Source organism: Molothrus ater, chromosome 6 (assembly GCF_012460135.2).
Source record: "Molothrus ater isolate BHLD 08-10-18 breed brown headed cowbird chromosome 6, BPBGC_Mater_1.1, whole genome shotgun sequence".
NCBI classification, from domain to species: Eukaryota; Metazoa; Chordata; class Aves; order Passeriformes; family Icteridae; genus Molothrus; species Molothrus ater.
The window spans coordinates 20,720,623-20,743,613 of NC_050483.2; the positions used below are offsets into that span (position 1 = coordinate 20,720,623).

Below are 22,991 nucleotides of genomic sequence, written 5' to 3' on the forward strand. Positions count from 1 at the left end.
TTATGGCTAAGCTTCTTTCATATTTGTGCCTAGAAGTCCCAGAACAACTGAACTGGAAACCACTAGCTTTGGTGGTTTTCTTATTGACAGTATTTTCTTATTGACAGTAATAAATAATAAAAAAAACAGAAAAAGGTTTTTAGTTTTGTCTAATAAATTCGGAGGCAACTGAAGTTCCTTGCAAAACTTTTTCTGGCATTGTGAAAAGTATCTTGTGATATAATAGAGATAATTGCACACACCATTAGAAGGGACGATCTCAATCTTGCATTAGAAATCAAACACCCTTGTTTGCCAGTATGTTGTTTTCACAAACTAAAATGAAAACTGTGATATCCTTCAGTAATGATCCAAAATGATTTAATTATTCTCTTTAAAGTGATTGTGTTTTGGACCATCAGAGCAGATTATCATAAGAATTTTAACAAACTTCTGATGTTTAAAGCCACACTAAGAATAAGCTATATCCAAGTACAGAAAAAAAACAACATTTTATTTATAATCTTAGTTTAGTGTTTGAACTACAAATTCTGGTTCTAGAATTGCTCAAAAGATCATGGGTTTTATAGGCTTTCACAAGTAAATTAATTTTTGGTTTGATTTTTTTTACTTTTTTTCCATTTTTTTTCACAGAATGGTGCTTTCGGTAAGTACAGAGCAAATCATTACATGGAGAAAAAAAGGTTTACTTGTTTTTCTCACTTGCAAAGTTACTGTTATTACTCCATTCTCTGTTGAATAATTTCAAAAAGGGCATGAGAAAACAAAAGAAAAAAGAGAAAGTGACAAAATAGACCGAATCTCACCACTAGAATTCACCATAAAAATTCCCAAAGTGTAACAGAATTCTTACAAAATTTCCTAGATCAGTTCTTTTAGGGAATCAAGATCTCCTATGAAAAATATGGCAAATGGGAGTCAGGGTAGGTTGGGCAGGAAAACGGGAACGAGGAGGGTAAATAACTGCAGCAAAAACAGGTTCTGAGGAATACACTTAATTTTGTCTGCTTTAGATCACAATAGAATTTTTAATAAATAAATTTCTTTTTCTTTGTAAAGACACTTTTGAAACAGTAGATTTAGCCCAGTCATTTGTGTCATTTGTTTTATAAACCATCTTTTGTTGTCCCCCCACCCCACCCCTTAATGTCATAAATGTTTTAGATTTGAGTCTCTTGAACATTGTCTTTCGAGTTCATTCGGATCAATAACGGTTCATGCACTGAACTGTGTATTGAATTTATTGTGTTAACTGTTGTTGTGTGGTTGAAAGGAGATTTATAAGAGTTATAGTGATTTAAGTGCTCATGCTCTATTGCTGGCATGGGCAAATGACTCTCTATGGGTGTGTCACCTGTAAGCTCATCATCCACATTAATGATCTCTACAGTCCGTGTTGGAGCATGATGGCTCTGCCGGTGATGCTGTTTCCTCATTTTGTAGAAAATTACCAGCATCACAGCAGCCATGAGAGTGATAGCCACAAAACAACCAATTATGATTTTGGTAGTCTTCATAACCTCATCTATTCCTGGGATCCCGTTGTTTGCGTCCGTCACAGGAATGGTGAACGTTTTTTCTGTTGATCTTGTGCTCTGTGGAGTGAGTGAGGTTGTCATGTTAATGGTTTCCCAGTTGGTAACTGGTGTGGGCCCAACCTGCTCTGTGGTCTGTGCCTCATCCTGAGAAGGTTCCACAGTCTCTACTGTGACGGTTGAAAAGTACGTGTAACCAGGGTTATCCAGGGCAGTCACATTCAGCGTGGCAGAAGCCGTGGTATTCCCGACAGAGTTACTCACCATGCATGTGTACAAACCCGTGTCTTGCACAGTTACCTTGGTAAAATTTAATGTGCCATCACTGAGCACAGCAATCCGAACTCTGTATGCCCCATGTGTCATTACAGATCCATTTGGAGTAATCCAAGATACGGAGGTCAGGGAGGTCGATGCCCGGCATTTCATCTCTGCAGCCATGCCTTCTGTGACGTTGAGGTCTGCTGGTGGCTCCACTATGACTGGAGCATAACATGTGAAGTAATTCAGGTCCAGCTCACCAATGTATCTTCCTTTTAAACTGGGGGGCGTGTGGCAACGGGCACAGCATGCAGTGTTGGAGGGTGCCTTGTCTTTAATCCACCAGCTGAGCCAAAGGATATCACAGTTGCAGTTCCAAGGATTGTGATGCAAGTGGATCCTTTCTAGGCGGAGCGGTGTGAACAGGTCATGAGGCAGTAGTGTTAGATTGTTGTGTGCCAGGTTGATCTCTACAAGTGACTGAAGGTTATCAAAAGCATTTCTTTCTATCACTTGAATCTGGGACTGTATCATCCACAATTTCTGAAGATGCATCAACCCTTGGAAAGAACCTGGCCGGATGGCAGTCAGATGATTCCCAGAAAGATCTAACTCATCCAGTTTTACAAGTGGAGTAAGGTTAGGAATCTCTCGAAGATTGCACATGGCAAGGTTCAAATACCTCAAGTTGGACAGACCTTCAAAGGCACCTTCTGAGATGTATGAAAGCCTTTTCAATTCCCCCAAATCCAACCTCCGGAGAGAAGGGATTCTGTTAAAAGCATAAGAAGGGATGCTCTCAATGGGGTTGTTTCTCAACCACAGTTCCTTCAGTTTTGATAGGTATACAAAAGCCCCATTTGGGATAGTGGTCAGACGATTGTCAAAGAGTTCCAAAGTGTTGAGATTGGCCAGACCATTGAAAGCCCCTATTTCAATTGTTCTGATGTGATTCCTGCTGAGCTGCAGGATTTCTAGGTGCCTCAGATGCTTGAAGCTATTAACTTTAATGATTTGAATCTGGTTCTCATGGAGATTGAGTAGCCGGGTGTTGGTGGAGATGCCGTCTGGCACGTCTCTAAGATTTTTCCGTACACAAATCACTTTACTGAACTGGTTGCTGCAGGAGCAGACAGAAGGGCAAGTTTGGGCCCTCACTAGACCAGCCACCACAAGAAGCTGAAGAGCCAACAGCACCACAAGCAGGGGGTCAAATAGGGCCCTGTTAAACCTAGGACCTATCATTATCTGCTGTGGATGTAAGGTCATCTTGTTCAACATTCATAATTTATTTGGTGTTGGTCCTTCTGGAGTTTGAATCGTCTGAAAGAAAGGAAGAAATGAGAAGGATAACATTAAATTAATCTCAAATAATTGTGTTCTCTCAACAAAGGCTTTTCAAGTCCTTTCAGTCAACTCTACCAATTTCTTGAAACTCGATAGTGAGAGCAAGTATAGAATTTCTAATATTACTTTTCCGTACAGATATGTATGTCAGCTGCAACTGGCAATGAGATAAGAAATAGCCATACATTAGTTCTCCTGCACATTCCAATGTACACTGTATACAGGTGGATGGCAGATAAGAAGTTCAATCACAATGAATACCTAAAAGAAATGTAACTCAGGGGAGAGTTGAAAGAAAGGACAAGCATCTCCAAAGGCAAAAGTTAACAACATAAGAATCTACTAAGATAGGAATTATCAGAGTATTCAAGGTGTTAACCTTTTTTACATGTTGAAAGAGAACAGATAATATGAAAAGCAAGTTTCTGGATTGGGTAAAAATCTCTGTCTATACAAACATGACTCCTGAATCAGAGTTTAGCTAGAAGTAAATCTCTAAAACTGACTGTCATGCAGATGACAGGGCAAGATCTTGCCTATAAGAATTAAAAAAATTAAAAAATTTAAATAAAGAAGCATACTGAGCATCATCCAATTTAATGATATGGCCTCTTCAATTCTTTTGTTTGGCACCAGCAGCAGAGAAACACTCATTAGCAAATATGTACTGAACACAGAAATGAGAATAGCCATTTATTTAAATGCTGAAAAATATCCCTGTAGCTGCAAGGTTGGCAGTTTCATTGGCACCTTGAAAAAATTCCCAAAAAATTCTTACTGCAAAGGGAAAAAAGACCTTCACACTACAAATGGTCATTACCATTTTAAGAACTTCAGTACTGATACATGTGTGGCAGTTTTTATAGTCCCCAGCCTTCAGTTCGTTTCCAATCTGCTGCTCAGTTCAAGATTCCTCTGTTGCCGAGATTAATGAAATTTCTTATAAATCAGCCAAAAGTGAAGTCTTAGAAATTACAGCAAGTTTAAAGTATATTTATAACCCAGAGCACCCAGATGGATAGTACATATATATTCATTAAAACAAAATACCATAAGGCAACAGTTTTCCACTCCAGACTCCAAACTGATTCATTTTTTGTAAAAAATAGAGACCTTTCTTAAAAAAAAAAAAAAGTTGAAAAAAAACCCCATCAAAAAAAACCACCAAACCAGGAAAAATATATTAACTTTCATCTCACAGCAATTCACTTAATGAAACTTTTTTTTTCTAATTGTATATTCAGACAATGTGTTTTTGAGAATTCATTTCTGCATTTTAAAAAAAACTGTTATAAGGGTTCAGAGCTAGCAAGTGTTCTCATCTCATTTTTAATAATTTACTGCAGAAAAAGCCAAGAGAATGGTTAAAAAACTGTGAAGAGAACTAGAAATTCTGGGCTATATCTGTATGTTTGATCTCTCTATATGTGCTATTTATAAAACATCATTCTTGTTATGAAAGATTCATGAAACTAATGTGTTTTGCAACCTTGAGCAAGTCACTTCTGTCTCTGCAGCTTACACTTCTGTCCCATGACTCTGGAGAACCCTGCGGCTGTAGTGTTAGATGTTACTGCTCCCACCCCTCCATCCCTTCCCTCTGCCAACACCTGCACTCCTGAACATCAGCTACAGGATAATGTACTAGACTAGATGAGGGGTCGCTGCTCTACACACCTTCCTTTTCACTGCAGGCTCACAAGGTCACTTATCTCTTCAGAGGTGCTGAACAGGATGTATGGAAAAACACTCCCATCACTAAAATTCAAGTTTGCTTGCAAAAGTCCATCTGCAGTAAAACTGCACTCAAAAAGCAGGTGAAAAGGCCATAGTTCCCATCTTTCTTACACAGTTATGAAGAAAAACCTGCCGTTGAGGTCAAAAGAATTCTATTAGTGCCTTATATCAATTTTAGGGTTCTTAGTTAAGACCTGTGATCCATGAATTTTGCTGAATAGTAATTAACCATCATCTGTGATAGTTAAGTGATTGTATTAGCATTTTTATCACCCTTTTAAAATTTTTTTTTGTGCATTAATTTGTTTTTCCTTTCTCATTTTCAAAATTCTTCTAAAACTTATATCCTAAGGACTTGGAGTGAATAATGAATTCCATTAACAAGCAATAAAACAGACACAGAAAAACAACAAACTAATTATTTTACCATTGCACTGGCGCAATATTTTTGTCTTTACTGAAACTGGCATGAGAACACTGCTATGTCTGCCTTCAGAACTGCCAGTTATCCTTGTGTACAAGGCTGGTGAGGCACAGGCAGCACATTGGGCTTGCAGAGGCACAGGAATCTTAGACCAATTCACTACTAAAGACCAGCTTTGTAGGATGTCATATAGTTTCTCTATCTTTTTGTCATTGTCTGGTCTCAGTCCTGTATCCTGGATTCCCTGAGGGACCAGGAAAACTACAACATTCGTAGAACAAAAAAGTACAGAGAAATAAGAAAGGCCATGGGAGAGCATGCACCCTCAACATCAGGCTCTGAATGCACCAAGTCCCTTCAGCTGCTCTTTTCTAGCCTCCCTGAAGCTGAGGATCCCAAGCCGTGCTGCAAGTACTCCAAGGCACTTTTCTCCTGTTCCAATTACTTGAACCTGAGGGTATCTCCCAACATTTCCTTTACCTAGTTCTTCATCCAGAAAATCTTCCCTTTTCATCACTACACATATGCTCCATGGGCGAAAAAAAAAAAAAAATTTACTTGAGTACATTATTATAACAAATAAATTACCCTGTTATGAGACTGATCAGTAAATGTTGTCTAACCCAAACCAAAGTGTTTACATGTCTCAGTTGCAAAAAGATTTTTGAAGAAATGCTTTTATCTTCTTATGACAAATTCCCTATATCCTTCCTATTTTTGGTTATTGACTGAAACAATGAATCATTCACAAGGAACAGCTTTTTTCTTGAGCCAAAATCGCCTGTGGCTTTTACATTTACTGTTCTCCCTGGTCCTGTGCTAGGGATGTCTCAATCAAACATATGCCTCAGTACAACCATCTATCAAAGACCTCCAGGGAAATCTGACACCGACAGGTTTCCGTAAAATTCAAATCTGTGCATACTTCAAATACAAGTTTGGTTACTGACTAATTGATAGCTTCTCTGAGTCTATAATTCTGAAGACAGGATTTGTGACATTTTGTGATATGTGAATACAAAGTTCTAGATACGTTTTCACATGTATTGGTATGTTTGATCTTTCTGTGTCTAAGCCGTATCTTGCTTAATATATAAGTACAGAATATCTATATTGCCATCCCTCTGCAACATTTTCCAGGAGGCAGTGAGAGCAAATCTTAGCTTTTGCAATCACCATTTGATTTAACTTTGGACTTATTTATATTACTTGGTTTTTTGCCCCGTTCTTTGTTAGTACAGGAAGCAAAATGGCTCCTGTTTTTAGGACAAGACTACACTAAGTGGACTTGGTGCTGCTAAAGTACAGGGGAGATGATGATCCAAAAAAGTGACCATGACCAGCAGAAAATATACTAGGCAATACCTTGCTAATCCTCACTTCCATCTACTGAGGTTTGCATGAGGCTGAAATATGGCAGTAAGATTCCTGGTGGCTGGAAGAATGTAGTAAAAAGATCCCTTCTTTTGTATTGGCTGTTATTAAGGACTTAGAGCTTAAATAATTAGGAACTCTTGATGCAGGTATTTCATATCAGGGCAATTTTAAATCATAAATATCTTGTAAACACCCTGGAAAAAAATTAGCCAGCATAAAATAACAGTGGAAAATTAATTTAAAGCCTTGAAGGGTGTTATGGAAATATTTTAATGGGCTTTACATAAAGATCCATCTGGAGCTCTGTACTAGAGTAATTTGCTATTCCATTCCTATTTATGCTAGAAACACTGAAGGTTTAGCTTTACAAGCCCGCACATGGAACACAGATCATCAACCATCTTCTTTAGTCCTTGTTGACACCTCTTTGTCTTCTAAGTATTATTTTTTTTCATTTTTCTAGTATCAAAATAGCAACTCTACAGTCAATTCAATATCACTAGTGCCCTCTGCTGTATAGACTAAAAATTTAGTTTAAAATGTTAAGAATTTCCTTACTGCACAGTTGGTTCCCTACACACAGTACAATTATCAAAAGTGTTTCCAAACATGGCCTTTAGTCTGTCTGTGGCACTGCTCTAATTACCACAGTCATCTGGTTTTTTAGCACAATAATGTATGTTCTCTTTATGGCCCAGACATATATGGAGAGCTGTTCATTTTGTTTTCTATTTTCACGGAAATAAAAAAATCTCTTTTTTGAAATTGGCATTTGATGTGCATGTTCTCCTCTCTATAGCTTATCTGACTCTCTGTTACTCTCAATGTACTACACATTTTCCTCTGAGCTAAAAGCTCTGCCCTCTTAAGGTCCAGTACAGAAGATGAAGCAAGGAATGACAGAGTTAATCTACCTCTGCAGCTAAGCACAGTGCAACTTTCCTCAGGGACAGCTTGGAGGATGCCGTGGTTACCCTATTGAAATGTAACTTTGCCAAATGTGTCTGCAGAGGTGCCTTCTTTATGGGCCTTGTTATATTACCTCTTTTTTTTTTTTTGTAATGAGGTCTTGGGTCTGATGTGCTTTGTTCTCCTTTTGCTATACTACCAGGAGAAGGTGACTGTGCTCCCTCTGATTGCTGAAGGATTTTCCTGTAATGGGGATCTTTGATAACAAAAGAGAACTTCCACGCCATTTGCAAAGATCTGCCTAATGAGGTATGGCAGGTGGCAAAGATATTTCCCCAAGCTCCAGTGACCCCAAGCTCCAGTGACCCTTAGCTGGCAGTTTAGTTGCTGTTGGCAACTCATGCTTTGCTTTCTGTCTTGTCTGTGGGTCTATGAAAAACTGTCTCAGCAGCAGAGCTGTGCAGTGCAAAGGCCATGACTTTATCCCAATATATGGTTTAAGATACAGTATGATGTAGCACACTTTGGTTCATGCTGTACCCCTGCCATGAAAAAAATTGAGATGTGATATGTGCTGCACTGAAAATACAGACAGAATTTATCAAGAATCAGGTGTTTAAACTATCACAGTAAAATTACATCATCACAAATTCATCACAGTTAAGTCTCAGCTGAAGAACTGTTAAATCACAAAAGCTTTCCCTCAGCCATGTCCCAGAAAATTTCAGGATGAGAAGCATTCAAATCACTTTTTTCAATTTTTTTCAAGTTGACAAATATGTGGACGCATTCAGAAAATCATCTCTGCTTCACTCTATATAGCACAGTTATGTCCGCTGTACCTTACACCCTTTTAAAGAGGTTTTCTGAGGGAAAAACCCTTTGCAATGATATCTGCATTTTTTCAGAGAACAAGCCACTCTACAGTTGCAAATTAAACAGCAGATTTCCAAGCATGTGAAGAGGAGCTAGGTGCGTCAAGCAGCTAATTATGCTGGGAAGTCTCTTCCGGTAGCATCAGCACCAGAGAATTGAAAATAGTTTCTGTATGGAACAGAGCTTGGAGTACAGCAGTAAAAATAGGTCCAAATCCCAGGACGACCTTATGCAGAAGTAACTCTTTTGACTCTCTTTTCAGGAACTCTGAATGCTCCGAGGGCCTGAGACTGATCCCCTTTTGGCAGCAAGGGCAGCAGAAGCAGCCAAGGGAATTTCAGGGTAGACACGCACACAATATGCTTTAGCTCCACAAAGTACTGAAACACACGAGGGTTAGCCTTCATCCCGGAATAGAGACTGAGCTGTGGGCAGGGAGTTCCACCGGGGTCAGAAATGCTCTACCAACATCTGCTCTGCAAATGCTCCAGCAGCCTCACATGTGTGTCCCCATATGGCTGTGCAGGGTTGGGCCAATGGAACTACATTGCCAGGGATTCACTCACCATAATCTCCTGCCCACTTCACCTCCCCTCTTTCCTCTCTGGAAATACCTTTCCACCTGGCTGAACCCTCAAGGACTTGAGCTCTCAGTTGAAGAGCAGTGCAAGCAGTTTGCATGCTGTTTCATGCCCCTACACAGTACAATGACACCATTCTCTTTTTCCATGGGATGCTTTTGTCATTAACAAAGGAACACATGCTATGATCTTAACAGGCAACTACAATGTATCATGAAAAATCAATTAAACGGTTTACAGTAGGTTTGCCATTTTAAAATGGTTTCCTTTTCCTAATCTTATTTTTTATTTCTTCATGGATTGACTCTGGTCAGAGGTGTTTGGCTTTTTTCTAATAGATTGATCTACAATGAAACCCCATGTCTATGACTATAGAACTGGGTAACTTTATCTACATTGTTCAAAATCAGTTTTCCCTTTTCATTGCTATAGGACTTTAAAAGTTTCAACAGCAGTTAAGGGAGCCATTGCAATAATGTCTAAAATCCTGTGAGGTTTCAAACCCCAGCAGTTTTTATCTATTTGTTTTTTATTTTATTTTTAGTTAAATACAGTGGAGGCCAAAGCAGGCTAGATAGACAGCCCTGAAATGCAAACTGATTACTCATGAGACCAGACAATCAAAACACTCACAATGCAAATTATTCTTTTCTTTGCATGTTTCACTGTTTTGTTCTGGGACATAGTTCTGTGTCCCCTTGAAGCATTCAAGTGTACGAGGCAGAGAGGATATTGCTGTACCGCAGACACTTCCTAGTTCTCTCCTGCAAGCCTTTTAAGACTCAACTGAATCACTAAGACACTGATCTGAAAGACCTAAATGTGATTGGACACATTCAATCCTCCTGAATCACCACTGATTTCAGTGGATTTCAATCAAGGGTGAGTTTGACCCAGTCTGCCTTTTTCTTCTTGTCTTTCATTTTGTTATACAGAAACCAGCTTTATTTCACCCACCTCATTTTCCAGCATGATTTCATGTTTCCTCTCTCATTTCTTCCTAAGGTTTAAAATTTTCTCTTTAACATCAGGTAAAAGAAAAGAACATGAAATAAACCTTTTAAAAATGAGAATTTGAGTGCACATTGGTACAAGCAAAAATATTTGCAATTTAGCTAGAAATTAAGATATTTTGAATCTCAATCAGTTTTCTATTTCTCTTTATTTATAAATATAATTTTAAGCATCATTTGCAGTTTGTATCCTCAGTAAAACTAATTTCACAGTAAAATGATAGAAAACATCAGATAATATGTAATGAATATTTCCTTAGGACAAACTTAGATATCTTAAGAGGAATTATACTACTTTGTTGTCCTCTCCCTGGATGCTACTCCAGAGAGTCACTCCAAGGGCGATGAGGACAGAGCAATCCTAACTTCTCTGTTCAAACTGTTCACAGTTGTATTAATAGGAGCAATCTATGAACTATTCACAATGAGCTAAAATTCTTTCAATAAAAGCCACCACAATACAGCTTGGTTTTAGTGCACCCAGAAACATTCTAGAATTTTAATTGGAATTAACTTTTAAGTGGGTTAATTCTATTGCATTAAATCTTAGTGTGGACATTCTTATTTAGAATTTAATTTAAGCTAAATTGAATCAAGGCCACTGTAACTTCAATTAAGAGTGTCCATAAAAGGATGTAATGTAGTTTAGCTAGTCCCTTTTCAAAGTTAATTTGGATTCATTTTCTTGAGACCCCGTATAGACATTAGGAACTTTTGTTCTGTATTGACTTGGGCTTGATTCAAACCAATTACATAAAGGTAAAAAGGTTTTCTACCTCATCACTGATCCCCCTGGGTTACTGAAGTTCCATTTTGCTTCACTAATTCAGTTCATTAAATACACTTTCTCTGTCATTTTGTTGTTTGTTTCATCTTGTATCTCTTTCAGGACAGATATTTATGTAGGAGAAAATGGACAACTGAACAATAGAAATTTTACAACAGCCTGATAATAAAATTCTCTTAATTACAGAAGTCTGTCATGGCACCTCATGTGCCAACCATGATAATAAGAGAAAGTCCAACAAGACCTTCAAGACTTGCCTATCTTATGACAGAAGTATCTCAGTGAGCAATAATTAAACTGCACAATTTCTAAAACTATGTTTTTAAATTCTTTTTTCATTCATTATCAAACTAAAATCACAGATCCATGTTCGGAAGGCATCTGAGAACCACAAAAAAATTAGCACAAAAACAACCCTTAATAAAAACTATATGCTGTTCAAAAGCACTGGTCCAAAACAGCACAGGTTTTAGTCCTGTCATACTGGGGCAATTTTTTGAAGTACCATAGTATTTTCTGGTTTTAGGAGCGATTGAACATCTATTTAGACATATTACAGTGATACTTTATTTCAAACAAACTAGTTTTGCTCCAGTATAATAATATCAATTTTTATACATGGAAACATTAAATTGTAAATTAACATCCTTTTAAAAAATGTACTAGAACATTTCAAACTGGTAGGTAAAAAATCTGTTACTTTATGTAATATTAAAGTTTGTGTCTTTTCAAAAATGAAAAGGTGAAAATGTGTAAGGCTCATGGAATCCAAGGTATTAGCTCTGATTACTTTCAGAATTTTCTCACTACTCACAAATGATAAAAAGAGATGTGGGAAATATCAGGTCAGAACAACCTAAGAATGCATATATGAATGTAGCCAGTATAATGAAGAGAAACAAACAAACAAAAAAAATTAGAGTATATACCTGCACTTAAGAAAGTTTCATCGTAACCCAAGAGAATTTGAATCTAGTTTTTAAAGTCCAAAACATTATTTAGTAAATTACAATATTTGCACTTGTCTACTGAATGTGCTAATGCTGAATAATCTTGTCACCCATACACATCATCCTCTGAGCCTTGCTGAGCTCTGGACCTCAGCAGATAACATACACAAGAAGACAAAATTATTTTAGCTTGACGAACATGTAATGCAGTAGCAGTTTTCTATACCTCTCTACAATTTGGCAACAGAGATACCCTGGTAAAAGCCAAAGTAACTTAAAAAAATTTGAAGATTACTTTGATATTAGCAAATCAGAGAATTGTCCATTTCAGTGGCATGAAAAGATCGAGTTTGTACAATAATAACTGCAGTTTTTCCAAATGAACTTTGTAGTATGTAAAACAGAGGAGACTGAGGGATGAAAGGAAATTATATTAAAGCAGCCATGGAAAATCTGCATCAATATTTTTTTGCAGTATGATTTAAAATAGGTATCTGCCTAAATACTTCTATGCCATGATGATGTGTCAAGAAGAGTGTTTTCCTGTTTTCCTTTTTAAACTGCTAAATCATTTGATGCTGAGTTGAAGAAGTGCTTGGTAGATATTTCATAACCTTGATAACGATAGGCTGTATTGTTAATATGTATTATTTCAAAATACCTTCTGGGAAAAAAATACCCAGCTAACAACACGCTAAAGCACCAGAGTCCATTTTGCATCACTGCATTTGTAGTGGCTAACTGAGTCCAAATTACTCCCTCATTCTGTTAATAAACAAAGCAACAAAGAGAAAAAGAGACATGAGTTAAAAAGTTAAGGCTGCAAATAGCCTTGAGTCTGGCAAATGATGGTTAAACTTCTTGTCCTTGTAACTATGGAAACCCCTTAAGGTAAGAGTGGAACATAGGCACTTTGTGGTCTGCAATTTACAAGCTGTTTATTTAATTATGAAGGAATATGAAACTGTTAGGGGCAATGCAATTATCCTACTGTGATAGTGTTTGAAAGAAAAAATAGGTACAGAGAAATATAAGAAGTTAATTTTTTGGAAAATTACTTGTTTTAGGACTTCTATGAAACTGCAGCACATTGTTTTTTACTGAAATCTGTGATTTTTTTTTTCCCCCAAAGGGAGTGAGGAGCCAAAATTAGTAATACGACATTTTGCCATAATATCCCTCAGTAGATTCATAGTAATTATGTCCATTCTATGCTTCATGAACAAAACCAGTGTCAGGGTGTATTTCAATTAAACCCTAGGTGTTACCAAAGTGCAGTACAGCCAGAATAGCAAGCACATTATTACCAGCTCTATCACTGCTGGGCAATGAGCAGGTCACAGGTTCTCTTGTGCACAGCATTTGTACATCTTTAAATATCACAAGTGGGAGAATGTTTCAATTCAATTTAGGAGGCAGCTAGTGAAATAAAATTAAGAGTGAAACTATGTGGTGACTCAGGGGGACTATAACAACTACTTACAAGTATATTCCTGGATCTGAACAACAAACTTTGACCTGAGAGTTGTGTTATTGGGAATTGCTTGAATATAGTGACCCCAGGGCCCTTTACACACAATGGGAGTTTTTGGTGTCAATTCAGCATTCCCTGGACTGCTGTATAGATGTCAAATGTAAACACACCTTCACAAGGCCTCTGGGAAAAAGACAGGTAATATTATTCTTTTTTACAGCTGAAGAAACTGAGGCAATAATGGATTAAATTATTTACCAAAATTTAGGATGTGTATATAAGATACTTTGCAAACATGAGCTTCACACTCCACCCTGGCCAGATGCAATATATGTATTATCAAGTATTTGCTGCAAATTGTTGCCACTATAAATGGCAAATCTGAAGAAATACTTCAGGAGTTTGAAACTGCAATTTATAATGCTACTCTTACTTGAAACTCATGGGACTCTTCTACCCAAACAGCAAAGCACAGACATCAGTCTGGTTCACTTGAGACACAGTCCAATCCTTCCAACAATGATAATGATAAAATTACTACAATGATAAAAGCTGAAAGAAAATTCCTTTCATAAGATTGTATAACTGGCAAAATGTGACATTCATTATCATTTGGATCTATCCAACTAAGGAAATTTAAAGCCCTTGAAAAAGAACAACAGTTCACCTTCAGAGAACTAACTTCAGTAGCTGAAGGAGGAAAGGGAAGACCAAGTGGATTTAGTTCCATTCAGCACCACTCTCTATGCCCAGCTATCCAGCCAAAGTTTTACCCAATGAATTGTTTACCTGTCTACACCATGGGAAGTTATTTTCTCTAGGAAAATGCTGCGGAAGACAAAGGCTTTACTAAATTCCAAGAAGACAACATCCACAGCCCTTCCCGGATCCACTAGGTGGGTCACCTTGTCACAGATGGAGATCAGGTTAGTGAAGCAAGACCTGCTTTTCTGAAACCCACCCTGGCTGGCCCTGATCCCCTGGTTGTCCTATACCGGCTGTGCAATGGCCCTCAAGGCAATCTACTCCATGACCTTCTCTGCCATGAGGTCAGACTGATAAAAGCTCTACAAATTTCATTTTCATTCGCCATATTCTTTCAAATGTCAATTTTTCTCTAACACATGTTTCTGACCTGGTAAAAGACTCATGTTGTTTACAGTACTGTTGAAGAATAATGTTTCAAAACCAGTTTCACTCTAAAGTGACTAATTACTAAAGTTTTAATTTCTAGATTCCAATAATTAGTTCCTTAACCCCCAAATATCTTTGTATAAAGCATAGTCATAGGGTCACACATGCACATATAAGATGACATTTGGATTTTACCTTAACAGGGAATAAACATCCTTTAACAAGCTAGCTCAGTCAGGCACTGGAAACAAAAATAATGAGACAGAACTAGGTCCATTTTTTAACTGTGTCAACCACTTTAACATGGCAAAATATTTTTTTTAAACAGTTTTAATTTTATTCAAATTAATTTTATTCAAATGTTAAATTAATCCTGGAGTAATTTAATATTGTGTTTCAATATGTGCTGAAATATGATACTAGCAAAATCCTGTATCATCCATCCCAATGTGTTTTCTTGATGTATTCAAGACAGTGCATATCTTTTCAGAATGTCATCTGATTCAAGAATTGGTAATATATATATGCCTAAGAGAACTTTGAATGAAGCTTGGTGAAAATCCAAGGCTTTAAAGGAATTTGTGAGAAAATGTGGCAAGATATATGAGTTATTCGAGTTTTGTCCAGACAACCTATAAATCCAAGAATCATAAATTATAAAGATAGAATAGATGTTATCTCTCTGGAACTTCATACTACAAGAAGTCTTATAGAGAAAAATAATAGATTACTTTTCATATAGACATGGTTTTAAATTTGATGAATACGCCTTTATTTAATGGAATATCTTCTTTACACAGGCTCCTTATAGCGTGCTTGTCAAAGTCACTGGCCAAATTCAAAATACTATTACATTAATGTGAAAGTCATATCAGATCCAGGAAAGCTAGGTTATAATACTTTAGCAGATGATAATTTTCACTACAGTGCTGTGTATCTGCTTCACGTTACCAAAAGGGTCTAATGCCCAGTATCATCAGTGCTGCCTGCTTGTTCAGCTGTTCAGATTCTTAAAAGCTGATACAGTATTCTATGTGCATGAGCTCACCACACACTTGCATTTTTAACTACTTCTATGGGAGACAATCATAGGTAAATTTTACTCCCACAGAAACCAAAGGGAGTTTTGCATTTGGTTTCAGTGGAGTCAGAACTCCATGCCATATATCAATAAGAATTTGCTATATAGTGCCAACTGCAGATTATTGCTGATGTAAGCACTAGGGCTTTGATGACATTCTTTCAGGATAGTTTTCAAGGATATGAAAATATAATTTTCATTTAATTAAAACTATCAGAGAACATAAAAGGAAAAAATACTAACTGAGACAGCTAAAAAAGAGTTCCTATATATAAAAGGCAACTATAAAAAAAACAGTAGTACAATATTTTAAAATGTCAATATATTAATGCAGCTGATTTAAAGCAGCTGTCATACCTTATGGTAACAAATAAGCTTCCAGCAAAGGAGAATGTTACTGATAAAGACCCAAGTACTGAATTTAGGCTATTTTTTTCATTCTGTTCATTGAAAACTACAGAGTTACTATAGGCAACACATGATCTGGTCAATAGTTAAAGATAATAATAAAACACAACATAGCCAGTAAAGTTTTCATTCAAACTCATGCATTTTTACATGCATAGCTATACTTAATACACCTAAAGATACCTCAACACTATTTTTAAAAAGCTACTTGTTTGTCTTCTATCAAGAAATAACTTTCTGAATTTTTGAATTCTGACTGTTGCTCTAGCCAGAGCACATCAAAAATACAGTTGAAGGACAAAAGTGCTAATGTATCTAGTTCTCCTTGGCTCAAAATTATTTTCTGGATTCTTGTGTATTGTTCTTCCTACTCCAGAAAGATGCATGAGGACAAGGACATGAAATATTTCCAAGGTGTCATTAGCAGGCACCCATGTAAGCACTTATAATAAATATGGATAATGCATGATACTTCCTCCTGTGAAGTATCCAAAGACTTTTGGCATGATCAGACACTCTCCCACCAGAGTATTTCACACCAGTTCCATGTACTTGTGAGCTACTAAAAGCAATGAGGAATATAAGCGCTAATTGGCATTAAATATCAATGATACACAGCATGTATATCCCCAACACGGTGATGACTTGCAGACCTGCATCACATAGTGCACTTTTTAGACTGGAAGATTATGCAATTAACTGTAGAGTGGATTTTGCTATCTGCCTAAAGGCAAATGCAGTTCTTTGCCTATTTCTAGATATATCCACTTGTGCAAGAATGCCTAATGGCAGCTATTACCAAGTAATTGTCTGTCATTGTCTGCCTTTGATCTGCAAGAATGGTTTTAAAACTTGGGTTTAAGCATCTTCAGAAAAGCACCTTAATTTCTTTATTCATACTGCTGTTCATATATTCAGTGCTTGAGAATGCTCAGAAAGTAACAAAATGTAATCACAGCAACTATAACCAGCAAAGACTTCAGGGAGTTCTGTCTCACATTCTTCACATAGAAGGACAGAGATTTCCTTTACTAGACCTGATTTCTGAGCTGGGATCTAAATCACAGAAGTATTTCATGGAAGACAGGACAGCTGCTGTGTATCAGAGATAAGGAACATGCACAGATTTAAGAATTTCCTCTAACACTGCAGCCATAGATCTAAATCTAAGCTATGACTAGCTGGGAGGGAATGATGGAAAAAAAATATATAGGGAAAAGAAAGTGATATACATTATCCTTTCCTGTGGCTGCTCTTTATAACTTTTTTTCCTTTTCAGTAGAGTGAAGGCAACATTTTTCTCTGTAATTCTAGGAAATTGTCTGAACTGAGACCAATTTCCCAGATGGGATAAACTAGAGTTGTTTCATTCAAGTCAATAAAACCAGATGATTTTTATTTCAGTTGAAGGTTGTGATCCTTGGTACCCTCTAAACTAAACTTATCCCTTCTTGAAAAATAAGCTTTCTTGGGACACCTTAGAGCAGCCTTCCAACACCTAAATGGGGCATACAAGAAAGCTGGAGAGGGTCTTTTTACAAGGGCATGCAATAATGGAACATGACAAAGTGGCTTTAAAATGAAAGAAGGCAGACATAGATCAGATATCAGGAAGAAATTCTTTACTGTGAGGCACTTGAACAGGCTGCCCAGAGAAGTTGTGAATGCCCCATTCCTGGAATTGTGAAAGGCCAGGCTGGATGGGGCTTTGAGTAACCTGGTCTAGTAGATGTTGGGAGTGCGTTGGACTGGATGATCTTTAAGGTCCCATCCAACCCAAACTATTCTATAATTTCATGGGTTTATGAATATGAAGAGGTTCAGACAGACAACTGCTATGAAAATGGAGCTTTTATAAATTAGGTTTAGAATGGTAACGACAAAACGAATTGTTTTAACCATGAAATAAAGAAGTCTGGTTGCTGAATGCTGAAAGACTAGTAATTATACCTTAAGAGTGGACCTTGTTTTAGTTCTCAAGAAATAAACTTTCCTTTTCCTGCATAATGAGGTATTTCCTTTCTTTTTCTCTTTTTTCTTCCTTATTGCAATAAATTATAGGGTTGCAATCAAAATTATGAAATAAAAACAGCAGACATAATCCACATCAAGGAAAGAGAGGTTCTTATCTCCTCTTTTACAATGTTGTCTGGTGTACATGAAATTTAAGAGGTTTTATATTAATAGATGGCAATAGATTAGAGTTATATATTAACTTTTATTTAGGTTTTTCCCTGTGTTTTAAATCCTTCACTGAAAAACAATATCCATCCATCCATCTACCTCTCTCTCTATCACAGTCACTTTATTTCCCACTGAAATAAGTATTTCTGGAGAGACTCACAGCAGGTTTTTTATAGTTTACCATGTTATATCAAGAAATACTGAAGGCTGCTGTCTTCAACTGAAATCAAAGGGAAACTTTAGAAAGTTTAGAAAAGTGGGCTATATATCTATGCTCAAATTTGACATAAAGTAATTCTGGTAAACTTCCCTAGTGTTTTGGAAAATACATATTTGGAAAAGGATTTGACTCCAAGTGGGGTGGATTTCTCATTCACCTCTATCATGTTAAAGAACAGTTATTTCTGTCAGAACAACACTAAACACTGCTGTAGAATTAGATTGGGAGAACAATCTGCTTTTACAAATTTGACAAAATAGCTTCTTGCAACTTTCCGTTTCTTTCAGCAGATGCAATGAATCCTTTTTAGGAGAGACACAAAGCTAGGTACCAAATGGGAAGAGACTGGTACCCTGCATCCTTTAGCTAACTGTAAGCTAAGCACACTGATAATCTTTATATCAGTATTTGCAGAAGCATGTTCCAGTGTCTTTTCCCTGACATTTGTCCTGAGTGAGACAGGGTGTGAGAGATAACTTGGGAAACAGCCATGAATTACTTTACCTCTTCCTCAGAGAGTAACCATCATTTGGTGAGATCTATTAGCATTCAGTATCTGCTGTCCAGACTGCCCTGAGCAACATTTCTTACTAAAACAGGTAACAAATTAATGCTCAGTGGCAAATACTGGGATTTAGAGTGCACTCTATGGGTAACCACAAGAAGAGAGCAAAGCTATATTGAAATCTTTTCAGAATACTTTACAGCTGTTTAAAGATGGAACATTTTCTGCAGCTCTACAAAGCAGCTCAGCAAGACTTCAGAATACTGAAGTCACCAAAACAGTTTAATAGTTCCTCCTTAATGTATAAAAGTAGCATAGTAAGGCACCTTTCAATTTAATTAAGGGTCTTCTAAGAACTGACAAAATTCATTTTTCCTTCTTAAAGAATACTAAATCCTTATTTTAAAATTTAATTTACCTGCAGTCTGGTTTCCAAGTTGTCAGCAATTTCTTTTTTTCCTTAAGTGAAGCACAAATTGCTAATTTTAAAACTATATAGCAGCAAAAAGAAAATATTTTTTTCTTTTAATGGTTTGGGGTGCTTTTCTTCTCACCAGGATCCCTCACATTTATACTAAAGACAGCTTCATTTCTCAAAATGAAATTTAACAAGCTGTACTTAAGAGTGAGAAATGCACTTACTAGATCATATTCAATTGCTCTTCGATGTTATTCTTCATCTCCCAAAAGGCAAAGAACATACTAGGAAATGAGAGGAATTTTATCAGTCATTGCTGAACAATATGAACATACAATGCAAAAACAGCAGACAGTATACCTGGAAGTTGGTACAGAACTACTGCTGTCCTCGTGAAATTCTGATTTTCTGACTCTTGATTCAAGGATTTTGAACTAGGCTTTGCTTCACCTTCCTTGCAGACTGCAAGGAATAATGACCAATTCCATTTTCAATCCAACAGTCCTTGGCCATGCCACTCTGCCCATTATACAGTGGCACAATCATCAAAAGCATGAGTAAAATTCAAAGATCCACAGTTCATACTACAACTAAAATGACCTGACTTTTTATGCTCCTGAGTAAAAGGTCCTTTTTTTCTGAACACATGCTGAATTTTGCTATTTTTGGAATGTTCTCTCAATGGGTAGTTTCAATACCAATTCAGTGCATAGCGATCGCTTCATTCAACACCAAATTAGTTATGGATGCTGAGCCAGTGCTCTGTGTCATGAAGAATGCCTGTAGAAAGTCCTGACTGTGCTGTAATAGTGGCTACTGTCAAAAATAAAATTCATAGGCCAGATCTACAGCTTGTATAAATCAGTGCAGCTTCACTGGCACCAGCTCTGTCTCACTGCATCCATTTAAATAGTTTCTCAAACTCCTGATCCAACATTTTTGTCCAAGTGCTGGTTCAGGTAACTGCAGGCCAAAGTACATACATTTAAGAAAAGCAATAACAACAAAGGATACCATCCCTCTTTGTTCACTGTTAATGAGCAAGAATGAAGATTAGTTTTTTAAAATATTTGTCTGGTAATTAGTTCATTATATTCTTATGGAAATTATATTTAATGCAATATTTCTCAAAAATGTTTCCATTTAATCAACACCAGGGTCACAAAGATCCTCTACAACAATTTCTGTCTGTGTCCTTTGCAATGACAATTGGATTTCTGTCACAAGGAATAAACAAGAGGAGGTTCCTAGTAGATGTGGATGATGGCTATGAGGAACTCAGTGTTTTATATGCATGGGAGTCTTTCCTCTGGAATGAAGACATTAAAAGGTTTAGATTATAAGTACTTAAATTTAAATTCCATTTTCACTCCCCTTCTGATGAATTGTAACTTGCCAAAGCCACGCCAAAATTAAGAAACAAAATCAGAATCAAAAGTCCCAAGTTCAAGCTTTCTTTTTTAGTATAAACAATGTTGTTTTCACAATAATATTAAATCTACCTTAGATATACTTTCATCAACTGGTACTAAATAATCAGCTGTTTTGAACAGCAGAAATTAAACTAATCATTTCATCTCCCCTATTTTCCCAGTCCCTCACTCAAAGATCATGTGCCTCTGACCAATGGAAATTAAGAAGACTTCAGAAGAAAAGTGGGAATGTTTCTATGACACTGCTGTTTCCCACTTGTCCCTTCAGGCAAATGTCATAGCCCTTAAGAGTATCATATTCTCTTATGCAATATGCAGAAATACCACCTTTCTGTTTAAAGTGACAGATTTATCTTAAGCATGAATTAACAATTAAAGGTAAAAGCCTTTCATTATTTTGAATGTTTGATCTTAGTGAGGCCTCACAGCACTTCAGTTAAGTTAGGAAAAAATGTGTAAAACTATCAGGACTGTATTAGAAAAAAGTACCCATAATCTTTGATGCTTATTTCTTTCTCAAAAGTATGAGCTACTATTTTTCTTTTGCTTAAAGCAGCTGGCTGCAAAATCTCGAAAATGCAAGAAAGTCTTTGCCAAGAGAATGAACTTCAAAAATTGTTCTGTAGTTTAACACCTATAGTTTATTGTCCAAAATGCATTTAAACGTGTAATATTGAAATATTTTACAGTATCAATCAAAATGTTGTTATAGGAAAAAAAAATATTCATACTCACTTCATAGGGTAGAATTCTAGGTTTGCTGGAAATGAAAGTAGCATTTGTCCAAAAATTCAGTCTTTCAGGAACTTTTCCCCCCCTATACTTCCTTGCCTACATGTAGTATCAGATACCTGATGTAACTAAAGATCAGTCTTCACAAGTTAATCTTAAACCTGTTATAGAAAAACAGAATTCAAACTTGGCTTTTGTAAGCAGCGTAGGGATTTTTTACCATGCCCCTTGTTCATTCACAGTAAAGCTGGGCTGTGTATGTGACATTTGCCATTATTTGCAACTCTTAGTTGAAGAAAACTATGTCCTGTGCCTCAGCTAATGGGGCAATTCCTGTAGCACTTGTAGCAGAACTTTTGTTCTGTAATACTGAGGATTATAAATTTATACCCTACTGCTAAAATATGCTGTTGAGGTCATTACTCAGTCTGAGCTAAAGCTGATTTGATCTTGAAACTCAGCAGAGTAGCTTCCTGACTCAAGATCATAGAGTTATAGAGTCTTTCTCAATAAAGGGTCAGATAAAAAAAAATTAATAAAAAGAAATCACGGGGGGGGGGGGCCGGGGGGTGGGGAGAATCAAGACGCTCATTTCAGCTAATTACTACCACCATATCTGGCTCATTAGTGCCACTGACTCATGTGGTGTGAAAAACCAACTGAAAAGGTTGCACACCAGCAAACTAAAGATGAAAAATACTCTTCTGTAATTATAAATTAAATAGAATAATTGATTTATGGTCAATTAGTCCTCTGACCATCTGTTATAACTTAAGTGGTAAATAGGTAAATAATGCCAAAAACATAGGACTTGTGAAAAAAATATAGAAAATGTATCTTCTTAATAGGCTCCTTTCTTTTAATTTTTTAAAAATTTTTTACTTCATCTCTTCCACTCATCCAAAACTACTGCCAACAGAACTTACTGAAAAATAGCCTGTTATGCAATACCATGAAATGTACACAGTGGTTTTGATGATAATAAACTATTCAAAAGCCTGGAATTTCTTTTGCAGAGCCTGGGGATAAAAATCTAAAGAATTTAATTTCTACAGACTTTACAAGAGAGTTTTATCCATCCTACAAGATAACCCCCAACCACAATCTAAGGAAATAATTTTAGTTAGGTTCTGGGGAGGAACTGCTGACCCCAGTAAAATAATTAGAAAAATACTTTCTTCTCACAAGAGGTTCATAGCACTCCACATGTTTTAAGAAGAAAAGAAATACAGTCCTGTTCAATTTGTAGAAGATCTCTACTATTTTTATGTCTGTTAAATGCTACATTGGGTTCTCTCTCCCTCATACACATTTTTTGTGAGTCATTTGGAGATAAGCACAAATACACGGAGATTTAAAGGACTGAAGCCAGCATGCTTCATGATAATCAAATCTTTAATTCCTAAAGTAGGAGTAAGGTGTCTACCTAATTTTGAGGATCTGGGCCAGAGCTACTCTTTGCAACTTGTTTTTGCATTGTACATAGTCATTTTTCTGGAGTTTTAAAAGCCTTCTATTGGGTTCAGTTGAGTAATACACAGATCATCTATTTCTAAACTAGAAAGAGAGCCATGTTGTGATGTCCTCTAATTTAGGGTCATCCAC

General features: G+C 36.6%; 1 protein-coding gene across 10 annotated transcripts in view; it reads right to left on the reverse strand.

The window, feature by feature from the left end:
• Positions 1–472: 472 nt before the first annotated feature.
• The window catches only part of LRRC4C (leucine rich repeat containing 4C), a 484,097-nt gene continuing 461,578 nt past the window's right edge, over positions 473–22,991 (reverse strand). For 6 of the 10 annotated variants that reach the window (XM_036385102.2, XM_036385100.2, XM_036385096.1 and 3 more), the window contains one exon: positions 473–3,119. In XM_036385102.2, the coding sequence (XP_036240995.1) occupies positions 1,161–3,077 (1,917 nt within the window). In that variant the 5' untranslated portion in view covers positions 3,078–3,119 and the 3' untranslated portion in view covers positions 473–1,160. Of the gene's footprint in view, positions 3,120–4,820; positions 4,842–19,445; positions 19,506–22,991 lie in introns of those variants that run through there. The other 4 variants (XM_036385097.2, XM_036385098.2, XM_036385104.2 and 1 more) reach the window with 2 other exon arrangements.